Source organism: Lycorma delicatula, chromosome 6 (genome assembly GCF_047948215.1).
Source record: "Lycorma delicatula isolate Av1 chromosome 6, ASM4794821v1, whole genome shotgun sequence".
NCBI classification, from domain to species: domain Eukaryota; kingdom Metazoa; phylum Arthropoda; class Insecta; order Hemiptera; family Fulgoridae; genus Lycorma; species Lycorma delicatula.
The window spans coordinates 158,070,863-158,097,282 of NC_134460.1; the positions used below are offsets into that span (position 1 = coordinate 158,070,863).

The window sequence follows — 26,420 nt, forward strand, 5'->3', positions numbered from 1 at the left end:
TCTAAAATCCTAGAGTCTGACGGACGTATACAATAAGGAACTGTTATGAAGGATGGACAAGATGAGGCACTATACGATTGAATAATAGATCGTGGATACCGTTGTTCTTTGGTGGTTGGGTTTCAATTAACCACACATCTCAGGAATGGTCGACCTAAGACTGTTCAAGACTACACTTCATTTACATTCATACATATCATCCTCATTCATATTCTGAGGTAATACCTTGCGGTGGTTCCGGAGCCAAACAGCAAATAAAAATTGAAACCCATACGAAGTTGCGTCCCTCGGTCGCATAGAGAGCATATGTGTAATTTGGCAAATTCATGGATTACGGGGTGAACATGTTTATCAGAATCCAAACAATATGCTTATTATAACTGTATTCTTGAATTCAACAATCAGTTTTTAAAAAATGTTCAATTTGATAATTTTAAACACTTCCAAAAATGTTCATTTGAATAAGTATAGGAAGCGGGTACACACAAAAATATGTCACGGAAACTTCTTAGTTAATCCGCGAACAAAATATTTATATATAAAAAAGTTGATATCAGTTAATTGATTTGATCTTCTAAATAAACAAAAAAAGATAATATCTTTTTTTCAAACAGTTGGTCATCTTGTAATAAATTTTCTGCTACCTCCGCCATATTTGAGTGGTGTGTTATTGCGGAGGTCATAGTTTTGATAGCTGAAAATATGGCTACGAACGCTTCTAAAACTCATTTATATCGAGCTTTATGTGTAAGTATTCAGTAGCTTAGAGTTTTCTTTACTTTCCCTTTATTCAAAATTATATTTTTCCGTGGTGATTTTAAGGTTACCGAATAGTGTTATTTCTTCAAACCAAATAATACTAGTATGATAATTTATATAATTTGTTTTTCAGGAGAATGTTTTTAATTGAACGCTAGTATTATTTTTCGGCTGAGTTGAGACATCTTTTCTGCTTAGATAATGAAATTTTTAATTTCCATATCTTCTCATCGTAGAAGATGGTGTAGGGTTACTTTTGCTCTAAACTCAGAGTTAACGATCGTGTTAGCAACTAGCTTTAAAATGTTTTATAGATTGCATAGTATCGTAATGCCATTTAATCTCATGCTTGATTGAACTTTAATTTATTTTACCTTAAAACTGTTATACATTTCATTAACTTGACGAGGTTTTATGGCCAGTATAGGTAGAAAAGTAGAATTATGTAAACCAAATCATTTTTTGTGGATGGTTTTCAGCATGCTTGACAAAGGATGCACAGTAGAGTGAACCTAGTTTATTTGAACTTTGGCCAACAGAAATTTATTTTATTCAGAATGGACTGTGGGTATATAATCGTTTGATTGTAGGCAAAATAATTTAATTATTTTAAAAACTACATTAGAAATTTAGAAAATAGTAAAGATAAAGATTTGAAGTTTCAGGATGTATAAATATATTAAACTCTTTAAAAATTCCAGCAGATTCTAATATAGTCTTTTTTAATAAGCAATCGAAGCAGTGCTACTCAAGATTTCAAAAAAACAGGCTCTTTCCAAGTGACCCAGGTAACATCTTTCAGAAATATCTTTTAAAAATTTTAAATTAAAGCCTCAAACTTATGTATAAGTACTTTATGAACGGATAGGGTAAAAGCTCTTGCAAGCAAAAAATAGCCAGCCTTCCTGAGTCCAGTTGTTTGCTAAATTTTTAATATCAAGACAATCATTAAATTTGCAACGAGTTGTACAAAAATATTGTAACAATTTTCAATCAACTCCCAAAAAATCCAGTAATACTTTAAGGTATTATGCTAAATACTTTTTTTTGTAGCAATTCCAAATTTTATTTTTTTTTTATTTTTGCTTTTACAATAAAAAAGCAACATATAATGCAATGAAATATTTGAATATATCGGACTGTGAAAATGAATTTTTATTGTAAGTGAATTGATAAATTGCTGGAAATATGTAAATTTGTAGCCATATTCTTCACTGGCCAACTCACCCACTGGCGTTAAAACAAATGCACACCCATGAAACTAATCAATCTACTAATCTTGGTAAATGGTATAGTAAATGTTTATCTTTAATAGATGATTGGCTTAAATTGGATGACCATATACATTTCCCAGTCTGGTCTGTACTGTACACTAAATTATCATTAAAAATTTCAGCTTGTATAATTTACATTTATCCTGTTTAACTTGATAAATGTAACCTCTTTATTTTCTTGTTTAGTCTAAACGTCCAAAAAATATACCATAGTTCCACATTATTTTAAATAATGTTTTTAACATAATTGTAATATTTCATCTAGATGTCAAATTAAAATCTCTGACCAGGAAAGTGTTATAATAATGAAAGTAAGTACATAATAGGACTCAGGATTGAGTGTGTTTGCTTTTAAAATGAGTTGTATGTATAATGCATCTTTATGTTGATTTACGTAAACCAAGTATGTATATCAACCAACCTCAAAGTATATTAACCAAAATACAGATATATGATTGGCCTGCTGCTGATATCTTGAGTTTTTGTAAACATTTTATTTCTAGCTCAGTTCTGTTTATGTTTGGGATGATGTACTTGCTGAATTACACATTTCTTAACAGGGTTGTGTTTAGTTATTTGGAATCAGTTTACCTCCACTTTTATAGGTAGAAGGTCATTATGAACTAGGATTAATGCAGAACAATAATGAATAATATTTAATTTTGGTACTTATATATTAACGCCACCGCAGCTACAGCTTTATTTAAAAACAAAGTAGTCAATCGGATTTCAATGGAAAATGAACAGTCTCTTTATTAATTTTAATAAATGGTTATTTATATTTATTTATTTTATAGATATAATTTAACCAAACTTAACCTTCACATATAAGGAAGATAAATCTGGGATAATCACCTTTGTGAGAAAATTTGTTGGATCCTGCTTGTTGGAGGTAAAAACTCATTTTCATTTCAGCAAAAAGGGTGCATTTTCATTTTCGTTTCAGCCAAAGGGTGCATTTTATAAAAAAGAAATGTATAATATAAATTTAAGCGCTTATAAAAATCTATAAATTTTCATTTTCAGCCAAAGTGTGCATTTTATAAAAAAGAAATATATAATATAAATTTAAGTGCTTATAAAAATCTATAAATTTGATTTTTATACATTTTCTAATGCGTACAAGAAATTTCGAATTTATTTAATATTTTGTCTTAAAACAACTGCCTGATAATGTAAAGTAACATATGCAATTTTTGGATCTAGAATGTATCTTACAAAATGAACATACAACAAAAAGTAAAAAAAGTGGTACTTTCGTATTAACGCCACCGCAGCTACAGCTTTATTTAAAAACAAAGTAGTCAATCGGATTTCAATGGAAAATGAACAGTCTCTTTATTAATTTTAATAAATGGTTATTTATATTTATTTATTTTATAGATATAATTTAACCAAACTTAACCTTCACATATAAGGAAGATAAATCTGGGATAATCACCTTTGTGAGAAAATTTGTTGGATCCTGCTTGTTGGAGGTAAAAACTCATTTTCATTTCAGCAAAAAGGGTGCATTTTCATTTTCGTTTCAGCCAAAGGGTGCATTTTATAAAAAAGAAATGTATAATATAAATTTAAGCGCTTATAAAAATCTATAAATTTTCATTTTCAGCCAAAGTGTGCATTTTATAAAAAAGAAATATATAATATAAATTTAAGTGCTTATAAAAATCTATAAATTTGATTTTTATACATTTTCTAATGCGTACAAGAAATTTCGAATTTATTTAATATTTTGTCTTAAAACAACTGCCTGATAATGTAAAGTAACATATGCAATTTTTGGATCTAGAATGTATCTTACAAAATGAACATACAACAACAAAAAGTAAAAAAAGTGGTACTTTCGTATTAACGCCACCGCAGCTACAGCTTTATTTAAAAACAAAGTAGTCAATCGGATTTTGGTGGGAAATGAACAGTCTCTTTATTAATTTTAATAAATGGTTATTTATATTTATTTATTTTATAAATATAATTTAACCAAACTTAACCTACGCTCGCTTCGCTCGCTAACCTTGACTAATTAACACCGTCATTTTTTGAGTATTTATTTAATAAATTCAGTAATTATTGCAATTATTTATTATTTAAATAATCAAAACACTCCTGTTAATTAGTCAAGGTTAGCGAGCGTAGGTTAAGTTTGGTTAAATTATATTTATAAAATAAATAAATATAAATAACCATTTATTAAAATTAATAAAGAGACTGTTTTGAATCTATGTTAAACTCTATATCGGCCCATTTTCCACCAAATCCGATTGACTACTTTGTTTTTAAATAAAGCTGTAGCTGCGGTGGCGTTAATACATAAGTAAGTTTATTTTTAGTAAATCTCTGCTCAATTTCAGTTTATAAAAAACATACACAAAGTTGAATATATCTGTAAAACAAGAGTTTGTAAACAGCATGAGCAAACACCTGTACCTGATCATGCAAGTGCCATTTAAAGAATAATTTTTATAGTTTTTATGCTTCTATTACAACTTATAAAAGTTATACTTCTAAAACAGTCAAATAAATGAAATGCCAATTCAAACAAGAAGTAAAATGAAAAAAAAAATAGCTGCTAAACAAAAGAGTTAATATTCTAAAAAAATAAATCAAAATTAAAAAACAGATGCAAAATCAAATAAAACAACATATTAGTAAAACAATTTATTAGACATCTTTAAAGTAATTAAAAATGAATTTTATCTAAATTTATTTGACAATTTATGTCATAAGTTTTGATTGCAACAGTTAAGTTTTTTGTATTGTATTTGAACAGCAATAAGTGTTTAAGTAAGTAAATGGAATAGTTTGTGTATGTCATTATCTAACAGTACATTACAGATTTTCCAATTAAGAATACACAGACATTTTTTCTTTATGGATTTTGCAACGGAAATCCAGAAGCTGTACAGTAACAATGCCATCAGGGATTTCTGAATAGCAGGATTTCCAGGTTCTTTAAATGTTTTGTATTCCTCCATATTTAAGTGCTTGCATACCACTGGATCATTCCCATTTTCTTCATATACTGCTTAATTCTAAAAACAGTCAACTTATGGAATCATGAAAATCCGTATGGCAACAACAATACTGCATTCAAATTAATTTCATTAATTTCAATTAATTAATTTCACAGTATTATAGGCAACAAATGATTGGGACTATTTATTTTCAATGAAAACATTTTGGGTCCTTATACTTAAACTTTTTACAAAATAATTTGTCAGATCTATTGAAAAATGTTCCTCTTGATAACAAGAAGGCAGATTATTTTCCATCACAATGGGGTAACTCCTCAGTTTTCTCTAGTAGACAACACTTAAATGCAACCTTTTTTGGTACTTACGTATTAACGCCACCGCAGCTACAGCTTTATTTAAAAACAAAGTAGTCAATCGGATTTCGGTGGAAAAGGGGCTGATTGATATAGAGTTTAATATAGATTCAAAACGGTTTCTTTATTAATTTTAATAAATGGTTATTTACATTTATTTATTTTATAAATATGATTTAACCAAACTTAACCTACGCTTGTTTCGCTCGCTAACCTTAACTAATTAACAGGAGTGTTTTGATTATTTAAATAATAAATAATTGCAATAATTACTGAATTTATTAAATAAATACTCAAAAAATTACGGTGTTAATTAGTCAAGGTTAGCGAGCATAGGTTTGGTTAAATTATATTTATAAAATAAATAAATATAAATAACCATTTATTAAAATTAATAAAGAGACTGTTCATTTTCCACCAAAATCCGATTGACTACTTTGTTTTTAAACAAAGCTGTAACTGCGGTGGCATTAATACGTAAGTACCCGTTTTGTAAATGAGTGGATTGGACATGGTGAACCTATTAATTGGTCTCCAAGGTTGCCTGACTTAACACCTCTGGATTACTTCCCTTGGGACTTCTTGAAATCATTAGTAAATGAACAAAAGTGTAATACAAGAAAAAAATAAGTTATTAGTTTGTTTTATTGTTTGTATTTGTTATTTTTCTAGACAATTTTGAGCAATTAACTTAAATTTTTTTCATATTTTAAATATACTGTAGTAGATATGCTTAGGATCAGGAAAACGCAAGATCTAAATGTTAGAAAGCAGGTTTGGATAGCAGGTGAGCTGTGCAAGGTCAGAATCGTCTGCTGCATTATCAGTACTTTACTCAGCTACCAGTTTTGTGAGTTATATCAACCTGTTCAGATGCTGTAGTTGTAATCTGTTCTGTAAAGAGAGGTTTAGAGTTGAGTTTTATGAAGAGAGGAATAAACCATTAACTAAACCTTAGTCGTTCAGAATCTGACTTTCAGTCAGTTATTGAAAATGACAGATGACCCTTTTCTTAAGATGATTATCAATCGTACACATAACTAAAAACATGGAAAATATGGTGTAGTCTCTTGCTCTATAGTGACTATATTTACATTTAAGGAAAAATTTGGCCAAGTATCCTACCATTTGTGGTTTGTATTATCATATCTTAATTTATCCCTAACATCTTTCCATAAAATTTTAACCTGAACTGTTGACTTAAACGGTCTAGGAATCTTAACTCTAACCTCTCTCCACAAAACATATTAGTATCTGAACAAACCTGGATAATTCGCAAAACTGGTAAGTTGTTGACTAGAGTATTGATAATGCGTGCAAACATATGCCTTCCATGGGTCACCAAAAATCTTATTTTCCTGTTCCTAATCATATCTATTGTGAATATTAAAGCATGAACAAAATTGAAGTTCATCTGAGAAATTACCTTTTTCTAAAATATGTAATTTTTTTTGTTTTGTAATATTGAAATGTTGTTTCATTTATTATCTAGTTAAAATCCGACATTTAAATTTGTTTTTTTTTAATAACTTTGAAACTGTTAATGTTTGTATTTAGTTTCTGTGAACCGTATTCAAACAATTTTATCCAAAATTAAATTTTCTACAAGTTTTGTTTAAAACTAGTATGTGTATTACCCATTCATCAAATTTTTTTATGTGAAACATAAAATAGTGTTTTTCAATAATATTATTTTGAGTAATTCTTCTCTGTAGTTAGTTAATTCTTAGATGGCGCTACTAAAACGTTATATTGAAATAAGAAAATAAATAAAATTATAAATATAATTTAATCAAACTTTAACTACGCTTGCTAACCTTTGCTCGCTAATCAAGGTATGTTGACTAGTTTTGTGTTAATTTTTGTTATAGATCTGTAAATTATTTTTGTTAAAGACTACAGTTGATTTTTAATTCATAGTAGATTTATTTATAGGATTTTTCCACATCAAGTTTTGGTGAATATGTTTTACCAAACTAGATTTTCTAAGACTTGTAAATAGCAAATGAAAATATTGAAATACCTTATGTAAAGTTACATGCATTGGAATAGATAGTATGTTTTCAAAAAAATTTAACTGTCAGTAACTCAAAATCATCATTTATAAAAACATTTCCATTTTTCCTTCGCCATCCTCAAAATTTTTAATCACTACCTACTTCTAAACATTTTTGTTGTTATCTATCATAACCTAGATGCTGTAATTTTTTTAAGTTAAATTTTTAGTTTTATCCTGTTAAATTCTTCAAAGGTATAAGATTGTACACAGTATTTTGAGAAGTCCCTGAGAAGAAACTCTGATGGTGTGAGATTTGGAAGTCCATAAAATGTTTCTAACGGAAAAAGAAAAAAAAATTGTTATTGTTTTGTACGAGTTGTGGCCACTATCTTTTAGGTAGCACCTGTTTTCAGATTGGAAGAGTAATAAATTTAATTATCTCTTGGTATGCATGTTTACATACAGTATTATGCTATAAATCAGTATTATCTGCCCAATTTTTTTTTTACTGTATAAAGTCAGTTTTTAAAGTATATGATTATGTGCATTAATATAGCAGTTCACCACTAAAATGTTTTTATCATTATCTAATTTTGCATTCCAATATTAAAAAAAAAATATTAAATATTAATAAACAATTGCACTAATTAAATGTTTTATCTTTTTCTGTTTAATATTGTAAACACTGATTTTTGTAAGTTTGTTAATTTTAACAATATTGCTTCTTAAACTGTTGCTTTAGGAATTTGGACCTGTGAAGATTATACATAATGATTTTCCCGTATTTTAAAATAAAGTAATTAATCTGCATTCAAAAGAATGAATAGAGTGAAATCCAAAGTTAGAAAAAATACAAATATGAAAATAGTAAATATAAAAATAAAGCAATAAAATATAAAAAGAGAGATAAAAACAATACAAATTCAGATTCTTAAACAACAAAAAATATAAGATTTTCAATATATAATGACTACATTAGTCAGTTTTAACTGTTTAATCTTTTGCTGGACGATTTTTACAAAAGCAGCCCAGCAAACTTTTCCATTTTTTTTGGCTCATAAATGTTTGGAAACTCCTAACATTATTTAGTCTTCATACAGGAATTCGTGCAGACAGGTTCCTATAATAAAAACCTTTTTGTCTACTTAAAAATTCTTGTTACATTCTACAATATTTACTTTACAAATATGTCTGAACTCAACCCTCCTAATTAGGTGGTAATAGAATTATACACATTAGCATCTCCAATTGCGGCTTTGCCGGTACTGTATGGTTAGTTGCCTTTTCTTCGCGGTAAAATAAAAATCTTTTTTTTTTCTTTTTTCTAGGAACTGGAACCAGGTGCAGCCAGTCGCATCACACATATTGTAACAGTGGTAGTGGCTGTGTTGGTTGAGCCACCGCACTGTATACCATTGTACCCCTTAAAAAATTGAAATTCTTTAAAACCTGAAAATGGTTTTTAGATATTTATCAGAAGAGTATTTGCCAAATCTACTAAATATATAATCTAGTACAGATGGAAATGTGGAAAATTTGCAATAATTTGTCAAAATTTTTTTACCTTCCTTCCAGCTCTTTCAAGTTTGAATTCAGAAAATCTAGAAATTGATTTTTATATCAAGTGATGATTACACATAACAAAAATGAAATTGATATTTTCATTTGTTACCAATAAATTCAAAAATAGTCTGGTTTCAAAAAAATTTCAAAAATCTGTTTTAACCCTTTAAACTCAAGATTTCAAAAAGTCTAGAAATTGGTTTTTAGATATTCACATGATTACAGACACCAAAAATCAAGTATGTATCCTTCATTTGTTACCAAGAAACTCAAAAATAATAAATTTTGTTGTTACTCCATTTTAACCCTTTAAATTCAGAATTTCAAAAAATCTGTTTGTTTGTATATATTCACATGAAGATTACACACACAAATCCAAATATCATTTTTTACCAAGAATTAAAAAAAAGATTATATATATATATATATATATATATATATATATAGTGTCACCCAATGGCTTCGAAGGCACGTAGTACTTACTAACCTTATGATAGCCCTGAAAAGGGCTGTTTTTGTCGTCGATTAGCTTCGACAGCTCATTGCAATTTCTAACGTTAGTGTAGCCCTGAGAAGGGCTGTTATCGTCAAATGGCTTCGACGACTTGTAATTCATAATCTTGTGGTGGCCCTAAAAAGGGCCGTTTTTTGCCTTAGGTCTGAGAAGAGCTGTTGGGTCCAGAAGCTGGTCTCTGGTGAAGTCGAGAAGTTGCAGCTCATCCATTGAAGTCAGACCAGGCTTTCCCACAGCGGCAGTAGGGTCCCCACTACAGCGTGGCATTGGTGGCCCCTAGAGCCCTGCAGCGTTTGGTGGCGTCTATCGTCCTTTGCTGGCGCAGCCAAGGCGGTTCTCCCCGACTGATCCCATGCTGTGCTGGCCACTGTCGCTGAGTCCACCGCCAGGATGATTGAAGTCTGGTGAGCTGGAGTGGGAAGGTAGCGTCTGCGGCCAGCGGCTCCCTCGTCAACATCAGCAGGCCTGGTCGGGCTGCTGCTTTGGTGGGGATGTTGACATTTGTCAGGAGGTCCCACGTTGAGGCGGCCAGGGAATTCCTCTGTCTTCTTCCATCTTATTCTTCTTCTCGGTTTTCTCCAGGTGGTGGTCAATGATGAATTAAAATTCACTCTTGTGCATGCTCTTTGATTGGAGCCTGAGAGTGGTGGGGCCACAGCACCGCTATGGTGGGAGATCTGCACGGTGGTAGTGATGCTTGTATCAGCGTGCATGTATACTGTGCGCCAGCTCACATCTTAGTTGCTGCTATTAAATTAGGCATATATGTGGTAACAATAGATATGTGTATATGGTTTTTTATATATATATGTATATATCAAAGGAAGGCAATTCCTTTGTAAGCTCTCAATTTATCCATAATTACACAGCCTGGAAGTATGGTATTACTGGTTACTACCTCCATATGTGTTAAAGGAGGAAGGTTGGTTTGGAATATTTAGAAAACGCATCTTATTTAATAGAGACTGTGTTGTACACCTTACTTGCATTCTAGTACCCACAGTTTTCCTCACATTTTGTCTAAGATTCATATTGAGTTTGTTAATATCTACCTGAAATTACTGTAGGGTGGTTAAATTTCCCGCTTAGTTAAAGTGGGTACGAGATCTTTATAATCATTTATTATATACTACCATTAGAAATCTTGAAAAGAATTAAAAATTCATATATTTTTTTTGAAGTGATGGGAACAATGTAAAAAAGACCCATATCATTTTTACTAACTAGGAATTTTAAATGCATGTGGTTTATAAGTAATAAATTTAAATTACTCTAAAATTCAAATATATGGCTAATTATTTTTCATGATTTATTCTGGATTGCTGTTAAGTTAATATTATATTTGTAAATGAATTCCAGTTAATAAGAAAAAAGAACTTAAAAAATGTAAAAATACAGTAGTTTAGCCTAACTATTTTTAATTTTATTAGATTTTCAGCTGACCATCTGTTATATACTCTACTCTACAGATTACATTAGTCTTTATTCATAGTAAACACTCAAACTCTATTATTAGCTCATCCCATGTTGATAATACTAAATTTTACAATTTTTTTTTCCAGAAAAGGCATTTCACTTCTGCTGCTCATAAGTATGCTGGCTACTATGGTGATGTAAATGTAACTGTTCTTCCAAATAAGATTGCTGTTGGAACTGTTGAATCAACTTTACCTATTAGCAGAATATCTGTTGTCATTAAGTGTGTACCAGTTCATTTAAATCATATTTTAATTATTCAGTAATTTTTAGTTAATACAAATAATAAGTAAATAAAAAAAAATGGTTCTTTCCCAAGCTGGGACACACTCCATTTTTTATTCTAACAAAACGAATGTATCTCACACCTATTCCTTTGTATTTTATTTTGTTGTTAAATATGAAATTATGTTTTCCCTTTGTATTATCGATTTGCTGTATACACCTGATAACAGATATTGATCTCAATTTCAATATGTAACAAACAATTTATTTCTTTATGGAATACATTGTTGGGCAGTTGCCCTAACCCTGTTGATAGCAGTTACTACAGGGTGATTACAGATGAAATATACACTTTTGATAGTTTATTAAAAATTTATTTTTTAAGATTTGAGATGATTATATAGAAGAATTCGTTAAGTTTATATATATATATATATGTGTTCAATGTGTGCAACCGATATCATCATTGTAGTCGAATTCATCTCAAACACATGCAAGCATATGCTGGTCAACAGTGGCAACAACCGTTGTGATGCGTCGTTTTAAGTCATCCATCAATATCAACAGGAAGAGGCGGTACAAAAGCTTTTTCTTTTACATAACCCCATAAAAAGTAGTCGCCAGAGGTTAAGTCTGGACTACGTGGTGGTCAATGCTTAAAACCATGTTTTCCTCACTTGCACGGCCAATCCATCGTTTGGGAAAGCATCGATCCAGATAATTTCTGACCTCTAAATGCCAGTGAGGGGGAGCCCATCCTGTGTAGAAACGAAGTTGTCTTCCTAGAGTTGAGGCATTACCATTCATTTAACATGTGTCCTAAATTACTCCAGTTACTGTCATTTTGTGAAAAAACAATGGCCCATACACCCTTTCACAAGATACAACGCAAAACACGTTCACTTGGGGAATCACATATATGTTGTAAATTTTCTCTTGGGTTTTCTGTAACCCCCCCCCCCATATTCTTACATTATGTCTATTAACTTTTCTATCAATTGAAACATACATTCATCACCGAAAATTAGGCAATGAAAAAAGCAATCTTCATTTTCAACACATTTCCTGCAACTCCACACAAAAATGTTTATGTAAGACTTTATCGTTGATATTTAAATTTTGTTTTAATTGTAATTTATATGGTGTCATTTTCAAACATTTTCACAGACTTTTCCACACAGTTGGTTGAGGAATTTGCAATGTTAAACTTTCTGATCTAGTCAGTTTCCCTGAACTATGTTGATACACTAGTATGAACACAATCAGTTTGTTCTTCTGAAACAGGAGGTCTTCCAGCACTTTTCTATTTACACAGATATCCTGTGTTTTGAAATTGTTAATTCCAGTCATAGATTGATTTTCTTGTTGGTGGTGATTTACCATATTTTGTTTTGAAACGTCGTTGCATGACAGTAACCAAGTTTGTTTTTGCTAATTCAAGCACACAAAAAGCTTTTTCTACTGCAGTAGCAGCCATCTTGCTAGACTGGTAACATGACACATTAATCAGTGACATTAGCAGCAGAGCAGATGCACCAACATAAACTTTAAAAAATTCCCTGTAAAACGTTATCATTTATTGTATTCAGATACACCAGTTTAATATTTTTTAAGCTACTGTATTCAGATGTACCAGTTTGATATTTTATTAGCTATTGAAAGTGTATATTTAATTTGTAATCGCTCTATATTAATGCTTCTTTCTCTCTGTATTAAGTCATACATTTCTATTATTGTTGTTATAGTGAGTTTATGGTCATCTGTAATGGCTGTGAATCTATGGATATTATCAAACAGATAAAGTAATTGTGGCATTTTTAGATCACTGTGCTATTATCAAACCAGCAAGGTAGCAGTGGCCTTGCAATAAAGCTGTACGTATGATAGCTGTACATATGAAGTGGGAGGTGCAGAGCCCAACCCTGTAATGAAAATAGAAATTTGCATGTTGGTTGATAACTAGTTTTAAGGTAGCTTGTACAATTGCGACTTTTGTAGTTCAATTTCTGCTAGTATGAAGGATTGACTAGTATCAATTTCTTTGACTAGCAGAAACAAAAATTTATATAAAAACAATTGATTTCAATTTATTTTATTGGTATTAAAGAAATATTTTGACATAAAAGAAAAATCAATCTCTCAATATGTCAAAAAATATGACTTAGATTGGAACTAGTAAATTCAGGAAATAAATGTTTGCATTAAGTAGAATTGAAGAAGACAGTATATTGTAAAGGTTGATGATTGTATGTTTACACACCAGAAAAAGCAATGCTAGGAGAGTGCTTTCAGCAATGGATATTTTGGAGAGAGTCTGCGTAAACGTAAAAATGAAATGTTGCTTGCTGCTGTTCCTGATCTGTCTGCAGCTACACTTCTGGAAATAAATAGTGAATCAAACCTGTTAAAAAGTAATTAGCGATAATTGGTGAAGCTACTGGACAACAAATTTTAGGTTCAACAGGGTTACTCATTTGGCTGTTAGTTATCACTTCCACAAATCTGTGGTCATATGCAACAAAAAAAAAGGATGCGGGGCCTTAACGAGGTTGGCAAACAAGAATCATCATGGCAGTACACCATATGAAGTCTTATTTAGCCAGATTTATGTTCGCATTATTATGCGAACATAATGTCTAGATATTTCCTGGCCTATAAACTACAATTCAAACAAAAATGCATGGGTGATGTCTTGTTTGTTTTCTCAGTTTTTGATTAAATTGAATGAAAAATTAATCAGTCAGAAAAGAAAAATAGCTTTAATTTTAGACAATTGTACATCTCATACATCAGATAATTTTTTTTTTAACCATCGAATAAGAGCATTATTTATGTATTAAAGCCATTGTATTATTAGATCAGGGAATTGTAAATACCCTGAAAGTTTTATATAGAAAAAAAATGAGGAGATGATAATTAAAATTCTAGATGGAACTAGACGTAAGAAGACTAAGAATGAATGATGTAGCAAAAAAGATTACACTTCTAGAGATTCTACTCCTATGTTGTGCAAAGCTTGGAACGAATTAAAAATTGAAACCTTCAAAACTGCTTCAAAAAAGCTGATTTTATTGAATCTGATGACGTGCCGATAAGTTCAATCGAAGATGAATGTGGATGATAAATCATCAATGGATTTCTATTGATGAGGACATTCCTGTTACTGATGATGAAATCGTTGCAGAAATTATGAATGAAGGGCTGGAAGAGGATGAGATTAAAGAAACAGAGGAAGTTCAGCTGCAAGCACCATCATTAAATTAAATAACTGATGCGCTACAGAAAAATTTGGAATTTACACAGAGAAAGACCAGAAGATATCTGTGATTTTTATAAAGTGGAAAATGATGTCTTAGAACACCATCAAAAAATTTACTTCAAAAAAACCATAAGCAGTTGTAATTACAAAATAACTAAAATTTGTTCAGTCTACATGTAAGTTACAATTTTTTTTTTTTAATTTGTGCATAAAATTTTTTTATAAATTTATATTTTACAGTACTACTGTACTGTATCTTTTTAAAACATCAAGTTGAAATTTGAATTTCGACTGTGCACCAGGTGTGGCGCTCTGAGATTTTCATTCCTTTCTGTAATTAAAGCTTGATATCAAATGTATTAATTTCACCACAGTGATAAACTGAAGGATGCAGTGATGTTGTGGATCAAGGAAAAACCACTAACATTCTTCACTGATGGAATGAGAAAACTGGTTCACCATTGAGTCAGATGTACCGCTGTAAATAGTAACTTAGTGAAAAATTAATCTTAAATTTTTTTTTAGCAAACTATATGTATTTTTTGTTATATTTGTTTCATTTGACTATCTTAATTTGTGAGTTATGAGCAACATTGCATTACATTTAGCCTTCATAAATTTTGTTTACTAATAACTGCAATCAGTCATCCTAATCAGATAATAGAATCTACATCATCCAGACTTATCTTTACTCGATTTTTATTTATAAAATTATTTTAATTGCATCAAAATAGTCCAGTCACTGTATTTTGTTAATTGTCAATCAGTAACATTTATTTCAGTTATTCAGAACTACCCATATCTAAATTTAGTGTTACTATTGTTAAATATCATTTAAATATATAGTTCAGCAATTTTTCCAGTACTGTATCCTAATTATTATACATACAGAAATTCAATCCTTTTATAGTTACAGTCAGTCCTTTTATAGCTTCAAATAATGGACAGGCAGGAGTAGATTTTGTAATGAACAAGAAGTTAGGGAAGAGAGTAGAGTATTTCAAAATGAATAGCGATAGAATCATTTTAATAAGGATAAAAGTGGAAAGAGAAATGAATATTGGTAAAATAGACGGAGCATACAGGAAAACTATGGGGTACAAAATTAAAATCAAATAATGTGTTAAACAAAGATGGTACACCGATTTACGAGGGTTATTTTTTTTTTCAAGGTCCGATTGGTTGCGAAATAAAAACCCGCGCAAAAATCAGATGAACCTTTGCGCATATGTGTTGCGCAGCGTCTCTAGTATGGCCTTCAATCATGCCGCATCACTTCGTTTAGTTCTGAACACGCAGCCAGCATGTAAACATGTCTACAACAATAGCATCTCCTGCCAAGTGTGAAGTGCATGTGGTAATTCAATTTCTTCAGGCTGAGGGGTGTAATGCAGCTGAAATTCATTGACGAATAAGTAATGTGTACAGTGAAACTTCAATGAGTGACAACAAAGTGTGGCAATGGTGCAGGAACTTTAAAGCAGGACGTACAAGATGTTCATGATGCAGGTAGTCAGAGAAGGAAGCGAGTGTCAACCGATGATCTTGTTGAGCGAGTGGATGAGGCGATTCGAGAAAATCATCGGTTCACAATTTCCATATTCAGTGATTCGTTTCCTGAAATTTCAAGGTCAGCTTTCTACACCATTGTGAGTGAGAGACTTCAGTACCGCAAACTGTGTGTGAGATGGGTTCCCAAGATACTCTCTGACCATCACAAAACAATGAGAATGGACGCCTCCCTAATGTTTCTCCAGCGCTACCACAATGAAGGAGAAGATTTTTTGAACAAAATTGTCACAGGGGACAAGACATGGGTCCATTTCGAAACTGAAGAAACAAAAGAACAATCCAGCATAGAAATATGGCTGAAAACACAGGCGGCTCCTTTCTATGACAAGGGTATTGGAAAGTTGGTACCACATTTCGACAAATGTCTAAATCGGAGTGGCAACTATGTAGAGAAATAGTGTAACTATGTAAGTACTTGTTATAAATAAAAAATTTTTTATTTTCATTGTGGTTTTAATTTCATTTCCGATCGGACCTTGAAAAAAAAATTACCGTCATATAATACAAAATGTAAAGTTAAAGAAATGCTATAAACAGAAAGTGCAAACTGGCATAGGAAGAGTGGATTAAAGAAAAGTGTTCAGAAGTGGAAAGAGAAATGAACATTGGTAAAATAGACGGAGCATACAGGAAAGTTAAGGAAAATTTTGGGGTACATAAATTAAAATCTAATAATGTGTTAAACAAAGATGGTACACCAATATATAATACGAAAGGTAAAGTTGATAGATGGGTGGAATATATTGAAGAGTTACACTGAGGAAATAAATTAGAAAATGGTGTTATAGAGGAAGTTGAGGAGGATGAAATGGGAGAAACAATACTGAGATCTGAATTTAAGAGAGCATTAAAAGAATTTAAATGGCAGAAAGGCTCCTGGAATAGACGGAATACCTGTAGAATTACTGCGCAGTGCAGGTGAGGAAGCGATTGATAGATTATACAAACTGGTGTGTAATATTTATGAAAAAGGGGAATTTCCATCAGACTTCAAAAAAAGTGTTATAGTCATGATACCAAAGAAAGCAGGGGCAGATAAATGTGAAGAATACAGAACAATTAGTTTAACTAGTCATGCATCAAAAATCTTAACTAGAATTCTATACAGAAGAATTGAGAGGAGAGTGGAAGAAGTGTTAGGAGAAGAGAAATTTGGTTTCAGGAAAAGTATAGGGATAAGGGAAGCAATTTTAGGCCTCAGATTAATAGTAGAAGGAAGATTAAAGAAAAACAAATCAACATACTTGGCATTTATAGACCTAAAAAGGCATTCGATAACGTAGACTGGAATAAAATGTTCAGCATTTTAATAAAATTAGGGTTCAAACACAGAGATAGAAGAACAATTGCTAACATTTACAGGGACCAAACAGCAACAGTAATAATCGAAGAACATAAGAAAGAAGCCGTCATAAAAAAAGGGAGTCCTACAAGGATGTTCCCTATCCCTGTTACTTTTTAATCTTTACATGGAACTAGCAGTTAATGATGTTAAAGAACAATTTAGATTCGGAGTAACAGTACAAGGTGAAAAGTTTAAGATGCTACGATTTGCTGTGATATAGTAATTCTAGCTGAGAGTAAAAAGGATTTAGAAGAAACAATGAATGGCATGGATGAAGTCTTACACAAGAACTACTGCATGAAAATAAACAAGAACAAAACGAAAGTAATGAAATCTAGTAGAAATAACAAAGATGGACCATTGAATGTGAAAATAGGATTATAATAGGAAAATAAGATTATGGAGGTAGAAGAATTTTGTTATTTGGGAAGTAAAATTACTAAAGATGGACGAAGCAGGAGCGATGTAAAATGCCGAATAGCACAGGCGAAACAAAGCTTCAGTCAGAAATATAATTTGTTTGCATCAAAAATTAATTTAAATGTCAGGAAAAGATTTTTGAAAGTATATGTTTGGAGCGTTGCTTTATATGAATGTGAAATTTGGACGATCAGAGTACCTGAGAAGAAAAGATTAGAAGCTTATGAAATGTAGTGCTATAGGAGAATGTTAAAAATCGGATGGGTGGGTAAGTGACAAATGAAGAGGTATTGCGGCAAATAGATGAAGAAAGAAGCGTTTGGAAAAATATAGCTAAAAGAAGAGACAGACTTATAGGCCACATACTAAGGCATCCTGGAATAGTCGCTTTAATATTGGAAGGACAGGTAGAAGGGAAAAATTGTGTAGGCAGGCAACGTTTAGAATATGCAAACAAATTGTTAGGAATGTAGGATCTAGGGGGTATAGTGAAATGAGACGACTAGCATTAGATAGGGCATCTTGGAGAGCTACATCAAACTAGTCATATGACTGAAGAAAAAAAAAATAGTTACAGTAGCCTAACTATACAAATCAGCACAATTATATATTTCTTTTATATGAATTATTTCGAAATTGTAATTGATTCTACATTTATTCCCCACTTGCCCTTTTAAAAACTTGGAATTTTTTTCCATATTATTTTAAATTTATATTAATGGTAAATGGACTTTACGTCTGTGGAATTCACATATAAGTTTCATAGTTTGTCTAATTGCTTTCACCCTTTTTTTTCCGAATGACTCACTGTATAAACACGGTTGATCAATTAGGAGTAAGAACGCTTTTTCTCTTACTTTTAAATTCTGTCCATGTCCTTTTGAGAGTTTCTAATCTTAATTCTTCTATTTTTTCTGATACTTTTCTTGTTATCTCTCCACCAGGTCCTCTGTTATTTAAGTTTCTCCTGGAAAAGTCTTCTATCTTTAATATCTTGCATGTTCAGTTTTAGTTGTTTAAAAGTCCTTCTGGGTACTGTTCAGCCAATATGTGGTCACCTTGTATTTAGATAATAAATTTGTCCAGTAATTCTGCTATCATCCATTCTATTTAGATGTCTAAAAAAAAAGCCAATGTTCATTTCTTCATTACATGAAGTATGTTTTCCATTTTCAAGTATATTTCTTCATTCTTCCTTAGTCTGTTGAATTCTCCATTTTAGTCCTTTCTCAGTCCAAGGATGGCTCTTACAATTTGTCTTTCTAACACTTGATATTTCTCCAGTTCCAATTTATTTTTTAAAATATTAGTTTTCAAAATAAATGTAATTAGTTTTTATATAATTCTCTATGTTTTTCTTTTCTTTCCAGAAAAATGTAAGTAAATTATAGGTAGCTTAAAAAATGTGTATTCTAAATTTTTAAAGTAAATTAACAGAACCATATTATGATTCAATATTTAATTCAAAATAAATTATCCCATTGTCTAATACTGTGTGCATTTCACTTTTCAATGGGCTCTATATGTTGATCTATTAGATTATTTTGATTTCTTCTTACCCTGTTAGTTTCCTAATTATTAGTGTTTTCCCCACAAATCTAAAAAGTTATTTTATCTGTTTACAGAGCTGGTTCAAGATATGATCCTATTGAAGCACCAGGTTTGAATCACGTATTACGCACATCTGCTGGTCTTACGACTTCATCTTCAACAATATTTGGTATTACACGAAATATTCAGCAGATTGGTGCTAATATTTCTTGCACTGGTTCCAGAGATACTCTTACTTACACGTTAGAGGCTACATGTGATAAAATGTGAGATGTTTTTATTTATTTTATTTTTTTTTAATAACATCCCTCTTGTTAAGAGGGATTTATTTATTTTATAAATAAAGAGGGATCTAAAGATTTTTTTAAATAAGAGGGATTTTTTTCTTTTAATAAGTTTGCTGCTACGCAATTAATAGTAAGTGTATCCCTTGTTGAAATTTTGTTACATTTCATAATTCAAATAATTGGTAATACATAATTATATTTATCAGTATATGGAAAAAAAATTATTTGAACAAAGAAAAATTACTAAGTGAACTTACATGGCTATACTAATAAATGCTTTCCACAATGTTGAGAACTGGAAGAAACTCTTTCATAAGTGTGTTTCATCTCAGGGGTATGACATTATTAATATAATAGAATAGAGTAGAGTTTTTTTTTAACAAAAGTTAAAATCTCATTTTTTCCCACCTCATATGTACAGGTATATAACAAAGTTCTCCCAAAACTTTCATACCTATTCTTACTCTTGAAAATTATGGAAAAGTCCACATAAACATATGACCTCGTTTTTGAGTTACAGTAAGTGGAATATTTTACTCTGATTTCAGCTACCCTGGTGAGATGAGGGCATAATAAAATTTCTTGGACATTAATTAAGGGGCAGAATTAGTGATTTCTTATAGTTTTTATTCTGAAAAATCAAATAAAGTAGGTTCCAGAACCATATTTGCATATGGGAGATTTTTGATTTAGAGAAATCTGGGGTGAAAACCAAAAAAAATTGAGGTGTTAACCCTGTTTTATATGTTTGACATACAATAACTTTGTTAAATAGGTAATAAACTCATAAAATGTTTAAACAGAACTTGTAGAGAATTTAATTCTGAACAAAATCCTGTAAAATAAGATGAATAAAACAAAGAAAAGTTAGAAAAATTTCAATTTTTTTTAGAAACAGTACATTAGACCAAAGTGCATTTTACAAACCAGTTTATAATTAAAAATGAGCCTGCCATTTTCAACACATTTCTTGGCTTGCTACTGTGTTACTTTTGTTACTCTTTTAGTTCTTTTGGGCTGTCCTTAAGTTTCACATTCAAATCCGTAATGTGGACAATTAATAATTCCCCACGAGATGTATTTTATTTTGGGTACGCTATTTTATCATCCATCTCAGATACAAAAATCTGAAGGTGTTAGTCAGGATCTTGGTGGCCAAGAATGTGGTTCTTCAGAACCAATCCGTTTCTCAGGGAAATGATGGTTAAGTGAGTGGAAACGGCACAAGAAATGTGGAGAGGTGCACCATCATGCTGGAAGTATATTTTGTGTATCAGTGCTAGAGGAACAACTTCAAGTGTCTGTCGGCAATTCTTCCTGAAGAAAGTGCAGTTAGATTTAAGGGTTTAGGTAATATTATCAGTCCAAACAGCTGGTTGTGAAATAGACCACACCATACATTGATGCTAAATCGATATTGCAAATTGCCACCCATTGTTTCATGAGAATTTACTGCTGCCCATGTATACTAACAACTATAAGTTGTCATCTTCAGTGAAATTTGCCTTGTCAGTAAACAAAACATACTTGTAGAGTTGTTTATTTGTATTCGATCAGTTGCAGAACTCCAAGCAAAGTGGACTGTCTCCTGGGTGTAGATAACTGGCTGTTCCACCTAGAAAGATGTCAGGTACTGACACCTGGATTGCACTAAACTACATCAATAATAATTTCATCAATAACACCGTCTTGTTAGACAGATAATTTGTAGCTGGTATATGTAGTAGGTAGTGAACCTGTTTTCCGAATATTGTGTAAAGTTGTGCTAATTGTTTTGTTATCTGGAATCCTGCAATTAGGAAAATGTATTTCATGTTCTACGACAGCAACTGTAGCATTACCAATACAAACACCCAAAATGTGAATACCATTTCATTATATTCCTCTGTTGTAAGTAAGCACGATCACTTTCAAATGTTAAAAATAATCGATCACACTCAAACTAAAATTCAGTTCACAGAAAACCTTTGTTAATGACAGCACAGTTCACAGTACCTGATATACTTAGTGTATCTTACCAAATGATTTAAACACAAACACAGTATTGTGCATTATTGATCAGCTGTTATTTTATCATCAACTTTGAAATAATTTTCAAATTTAATGTATTTCTGTCATGAATAAAGATTTGATCTAAGTAATTTTTATTTTACAGTTGTGTGCAATTTCCAGTTTTTATTAATTTAACAGTAAATTTTGTTTTTAGAAATTTTTCACATCGCCAAAAAAGAATTTGGATTTGTTTGTTAAATAAATACTTTTCTGACAAACATAATAATGTAATGTTTCTAAATAAAATTCAAAGTTTTCTTGGTTTTATTCAACTTATTTTACACCATTTTGTTCAAAATTAAATTATCTAGAAGTTTTTTTTAAATTTATCAGACATAAAAAATGGGATGTTGGTTACTCCAATTTATTGGATTTCACCACAAATTTCTCAAAAAGTGCTTTACAGTTCTGGGACTAATTTTGTTCAATTTTTCATGTTAAAAACCATAAGAAATCACTAAATCTGCCCCTTAAATTAACATCCTAAAAATTTCAGAACCTGATTTCATCGGAGTTGCTGAAATTCGAGCAAAATCTTTCACTAGTTGTAACTCTTAAACGAAGCTTTTAGGACATATGTATATATGAACTTTTGCATTGTTTTCATTAGTAAAATAGATTATGAAAGTACTGGGAATGTGATAGCTTCTTGGCCTTTCATCCAAAGGTCTTGGGTTTGAATTCTGGTCATGTGTATTTTTCATATGCAATAAAATTCCATATTCCATATACAAGCTTCACGGTTTCTGTGTAATTCATCAACTACAAAATAAATTAATAAATAAAAGAAATGAAAAGAAAACTAAAAAAATAGAGTTATCAATGGAAATGATTAAATATCTTAATGAAGACTGAAAGTAGTAGTTGGAAGAAACTTTGTAATAATTTATACAATTGTAGAATATAGCCCGAACAATTTCATAAAACGTTCATGATTCCAACCATGATGCAGCAAAGTGTCAAGAATACAGGATATATAGTCTTATTTTTTATTCAACAATTGATTCAGTGTTGTTGCAGAAGAATGTTATGAATTTGGGAACAGGAGAGGCACAAGGGATGCTATTGGGGTTAATAAGAATTATTGATGAGAGGTGTATGGAAAAATGTAAAGGAATAATTTATGTTTTATAGATATGGAAAAAGCATTCAACAGTATCAAATGAGATAAAGGAATAGAAATATTAAAAAGCCAAGAGTAGTTTAAAAAGGTAGAAGGTTAATTAAAGAATTGTATCTAAATCAGAAAATAGCATTGAAATAAAGGTTGCTTAAACTGAGTGGTCTGATTTATGAACAGGAATGTTGGTGTTTATTTTTGATCTTATTTAATATGTTTGATGAAAAATGCTGTAGAAGATGAAGTAAAAAGTGTGAGAGGAAAGAAAAATTATAAAATTCGCGAATGACATGGGTTTTGTTAAGATGAGCATAGGATGTTTTCACCATATGAGTTTGAATGATGGCATCATTCTTGGGTGTAAAAAAGTAATAATATTTTTAGTTATAATATGATTAGTCATGGCATTATCATGTGTAGAATATAAACAGATTATACTTATTGAATTCATTTTTTTAATACAATTTCTTTTAAAGAGAATGCACACTGATGCAACCTGAACATCAAACCTCTCAAGTGTGAAAAATTCCTGCTTATGATAATATTTGATATTATCTGAAATTTTACCAATTTCTAATACAGTTGGAAGGACTGAAAATTTATTTGAATGGAGACATCTGAATTAGAGCAAGTGTTGTCCAGTGCTCCAAATATGGAGGTTGATATAAGAATTTTTGTGAACCTATACAACAAATTGTCATAATGTGCATTTGTTCTGTTTCTATCAACTTTCTTGTTAGCAATTGTTATTTATTGGTTATTTTGTAACAATATGATTATGATTATATTTTGACTGCTATATTGAATTCTGTTGGTGTGTCGTTTGGCTATTATTATGATTATTGCTCCCTCTTCCTCTCCTTGCACTACCAAGGTGTGTATCCATGTTTTAGGTTTCTGCTGGGTAACTACTTTTTCCAGATTAATTTCTCCCGTTGTTAGAACCATGTGGCATACCATGTCTGCTTAGTCGTCACACGCTAAACTCGACCTGCCTCTTCATCTTTTATATGTTGCTGGTGAGGATAGGGATGGGTTGTAGGGGTGAAGGAAGACCATCCAAATAAAAATATTTTTAAAGAAAATCATCACCATCATACATCATTCTCAATCAAACATCAGTCATCACTTCTCATCCTCTAGCTCCAGGCACAGACTATCTCTGATTGAGTTGTTCTCATGAATTGAGTTAAATTTTTAGGCCATTCAACATCTAACAATCTGTGTGTATGTGCTACGTCACAGTGTCAGGTAGTGGTTTTGTTTACTGTATGGCCATTCTGAGGCCTGGCAACTTTGTGTGGTTTTGCCAATGAATTAGCTTACTGGTTTTTTCCACAGGACAGCTAAAAGGACCAATGTTCCACAGGTTTTGACCAGTTCTCCCCTTGTACATTTTGGATATTTCATCTTTCTTGTTGGTTGTTCTTTTCCTTTATGTCTGTCTCTTTGTCATGTGGTCTAAACATTTTTGTGGTCTGACAGGTCAGGGAAGTGGAAGGCCCTTTCCTACTCACCGAGGCTACAGGTTGAGCTTCTTTTTATAATTCTTATTTTTATATTGAACTGATTCACCAACAAACAGCACACAAAGTTTTTAATTTACTTGTAGTTAGGTTAAGTTATTTGTTAATGGGATGGCTCCTTCTACTGTCAAGTGTGATAAGTGTACTAAGGGTTTTTGTAAATGAAAACGACTTCCTTATAATGGCCCATGCACAGCATTATTTCATTTAGTATATCGTTATTACTAATAAAGATTTTAATTTAAATCTCTTTAGCTCTGCTGCGGATGCTAAAGCACTAAATGACAACACTGGTAACAAAGGAAAACTGGTTAACATGGGTCACCTGCATCCACTAAGGAGAAGCTAGTATTATTCCTGTTTGCAATGACAACAGTATTATAGTTGCTTCTCAGGAAGGAAAGGTTTAATGATGATTGGAAATAGGAATTTGGTTTTATCCTTATATGATGTGTTAAGAGATAACCAAATCCATAAAACAAGTTTTAATCAAAAGAAAATGTTGGAGGAGGGTACTAATAATAATAATAATCAGTAATGGATTTTTATTGGCATGGTATTTTATATCAAAATTTCAGAGGCCTGCTTACTAAATCTGATGAGTTTTTTATATTGGCTTCTAGAGTCTAACATGATGTAGCTATAACTTGGGACAAATATTTGGTTAGTCTTTAGAGCTGATAGGAACTATTCTGAAAGTAACAAAATTTGTGGAGGAGGTTTTTTGACAGTGGTCAGCAAGATAGAAAGTTTAAAAAAAAGGACTAAATTTATTGTAGAATATATTTGGATTGAGATACACATGAAAGATGGTTATAACATTTTAGTTGGAAATCATTATTTCAGCCCTGACATCCGTCCTAAAGTGCTGATCAATATTTCAATCAGTTGTCCAAAGAACTTGATTTACAAAATTGTGATTTTTAGGTGATTTTAATGTGCCTGGAATTGATTGGGATAATCACTCCCATAAGCCTTGTATTCATTGTTATGCAAAGTTAATTAAATGGTGTTAACATAAGTCATGTTAATAACATTTGTGATCTTGTTAATTTTGACTTTAGACTGCTGTTTACAACCCATGTAGATAATATTATCTTCAGAGCTTGGAGAAATTTAGAGTTACTGCTTTGGGAAGGACATCACTTTCTACATTCCACTACCCTCTTGCATATCTATACCGAGCATCTGTCAGACCTGTTTTGGAATACTGCTTGATGATATGGAATTATGATTGAAGTATTAGTGACTCCTACATTGAGACTGTTCAGAAAAAATCTCTAAATCACCTGCATCAGTGCAGTTTATGTCTTCACCACAGCTGTTATGATGAAGACCTGCAAATTTTGGGCCTGCAGACTAAACAATAGAAGATCAGTGTTTGATACTGTATTTGTCTACAAGGCTTTGTATGGTTTACTGGATGTTGACATTCCTATTTAGAAATAGGAGATATAGGCTTTTTAATTTCTACCAATATAGTATGACTTGCTGTTGGCAAGGTGTATTAATGCATTTAATGACCTGAATGATTTGATTTTATGTTTTTATTAATAAGTTTTCCATAATTATTTCTAAATTTTTGTATGCCTGTTCTTTTTTTAAGTCTATCGTCCATTAAAGTTTACATGTACATTGATATCATTTGTATTGTCTGATGAACTGAGTAGTCATATATTAATGACTCGCATTGGACTTTCTGAATGTATGCTTTGAATGATATTATTCTGCGTTCTAGATTTTAATTTTTTTTTTTTGTTTTATTTGTTTTCATATTACTGTGTTTTCATCGTCCGATGATTGCAATGGGCACTGTTTAGTGTATATCTTTGTGTTGTTTCAGTTTTCATCCCCATCCCAATAGGATCAGATGCAGTACATTGAAGCATTTTGTTGTCTGTTTTGCTGTACTTGCTTCTTCTCTGTTAATCAGTTCTGCTTCCTGTTATTTTTATCATGTTGGTTGGGATGGGTGTAGAGGGTGATAGGAGGCCATCTGTAAAAAAGTTAAAAAAAAATCATCAATCAATATAATACTAATAACATCTTTAAGCCAATAAATCTTTAGCTAGATTATTTGACACATTTTTCAGTTATCTTTTCTGTATTAAGCAGTTCTGTTCAGTAGGCCATTTACCACCCAAGAT

The 26,420-nt window shown here is 31.2% G+C and overlaps 1 protein-coding gene across 1 annotated transcript in view; it reads left to right on the forward strand.

Annotated features, from left to right (window-relative positions):
- Positions 1-588: 588 nt before the first annotated feature.
- The window catches only part of UQCR-C2 (Ubiquinol-cytochrome c reductase core protein 2), a 52,064-nt gene continuing 26,232 nt past the window's right edge, over positions 589-26,420 (forward strand). Inside the window, exons 1-3 of the mRNA XM_075368895.1 lie at positions 589-747; positions 11,003-11,139; positions 19,363-19,554. Of these exons, the coding sequence (XP_075225010.1) occupies positions 703-747; positions 11,003-11,139; positions 19,363-19,554 (374 nt within the window). The 5' untranslated portion in view covers positions 589-702. The remainder of the gene's footprint in view (positions 748-11,002; positions 11,140-19,362; positions 19,555-26,420) is intronic.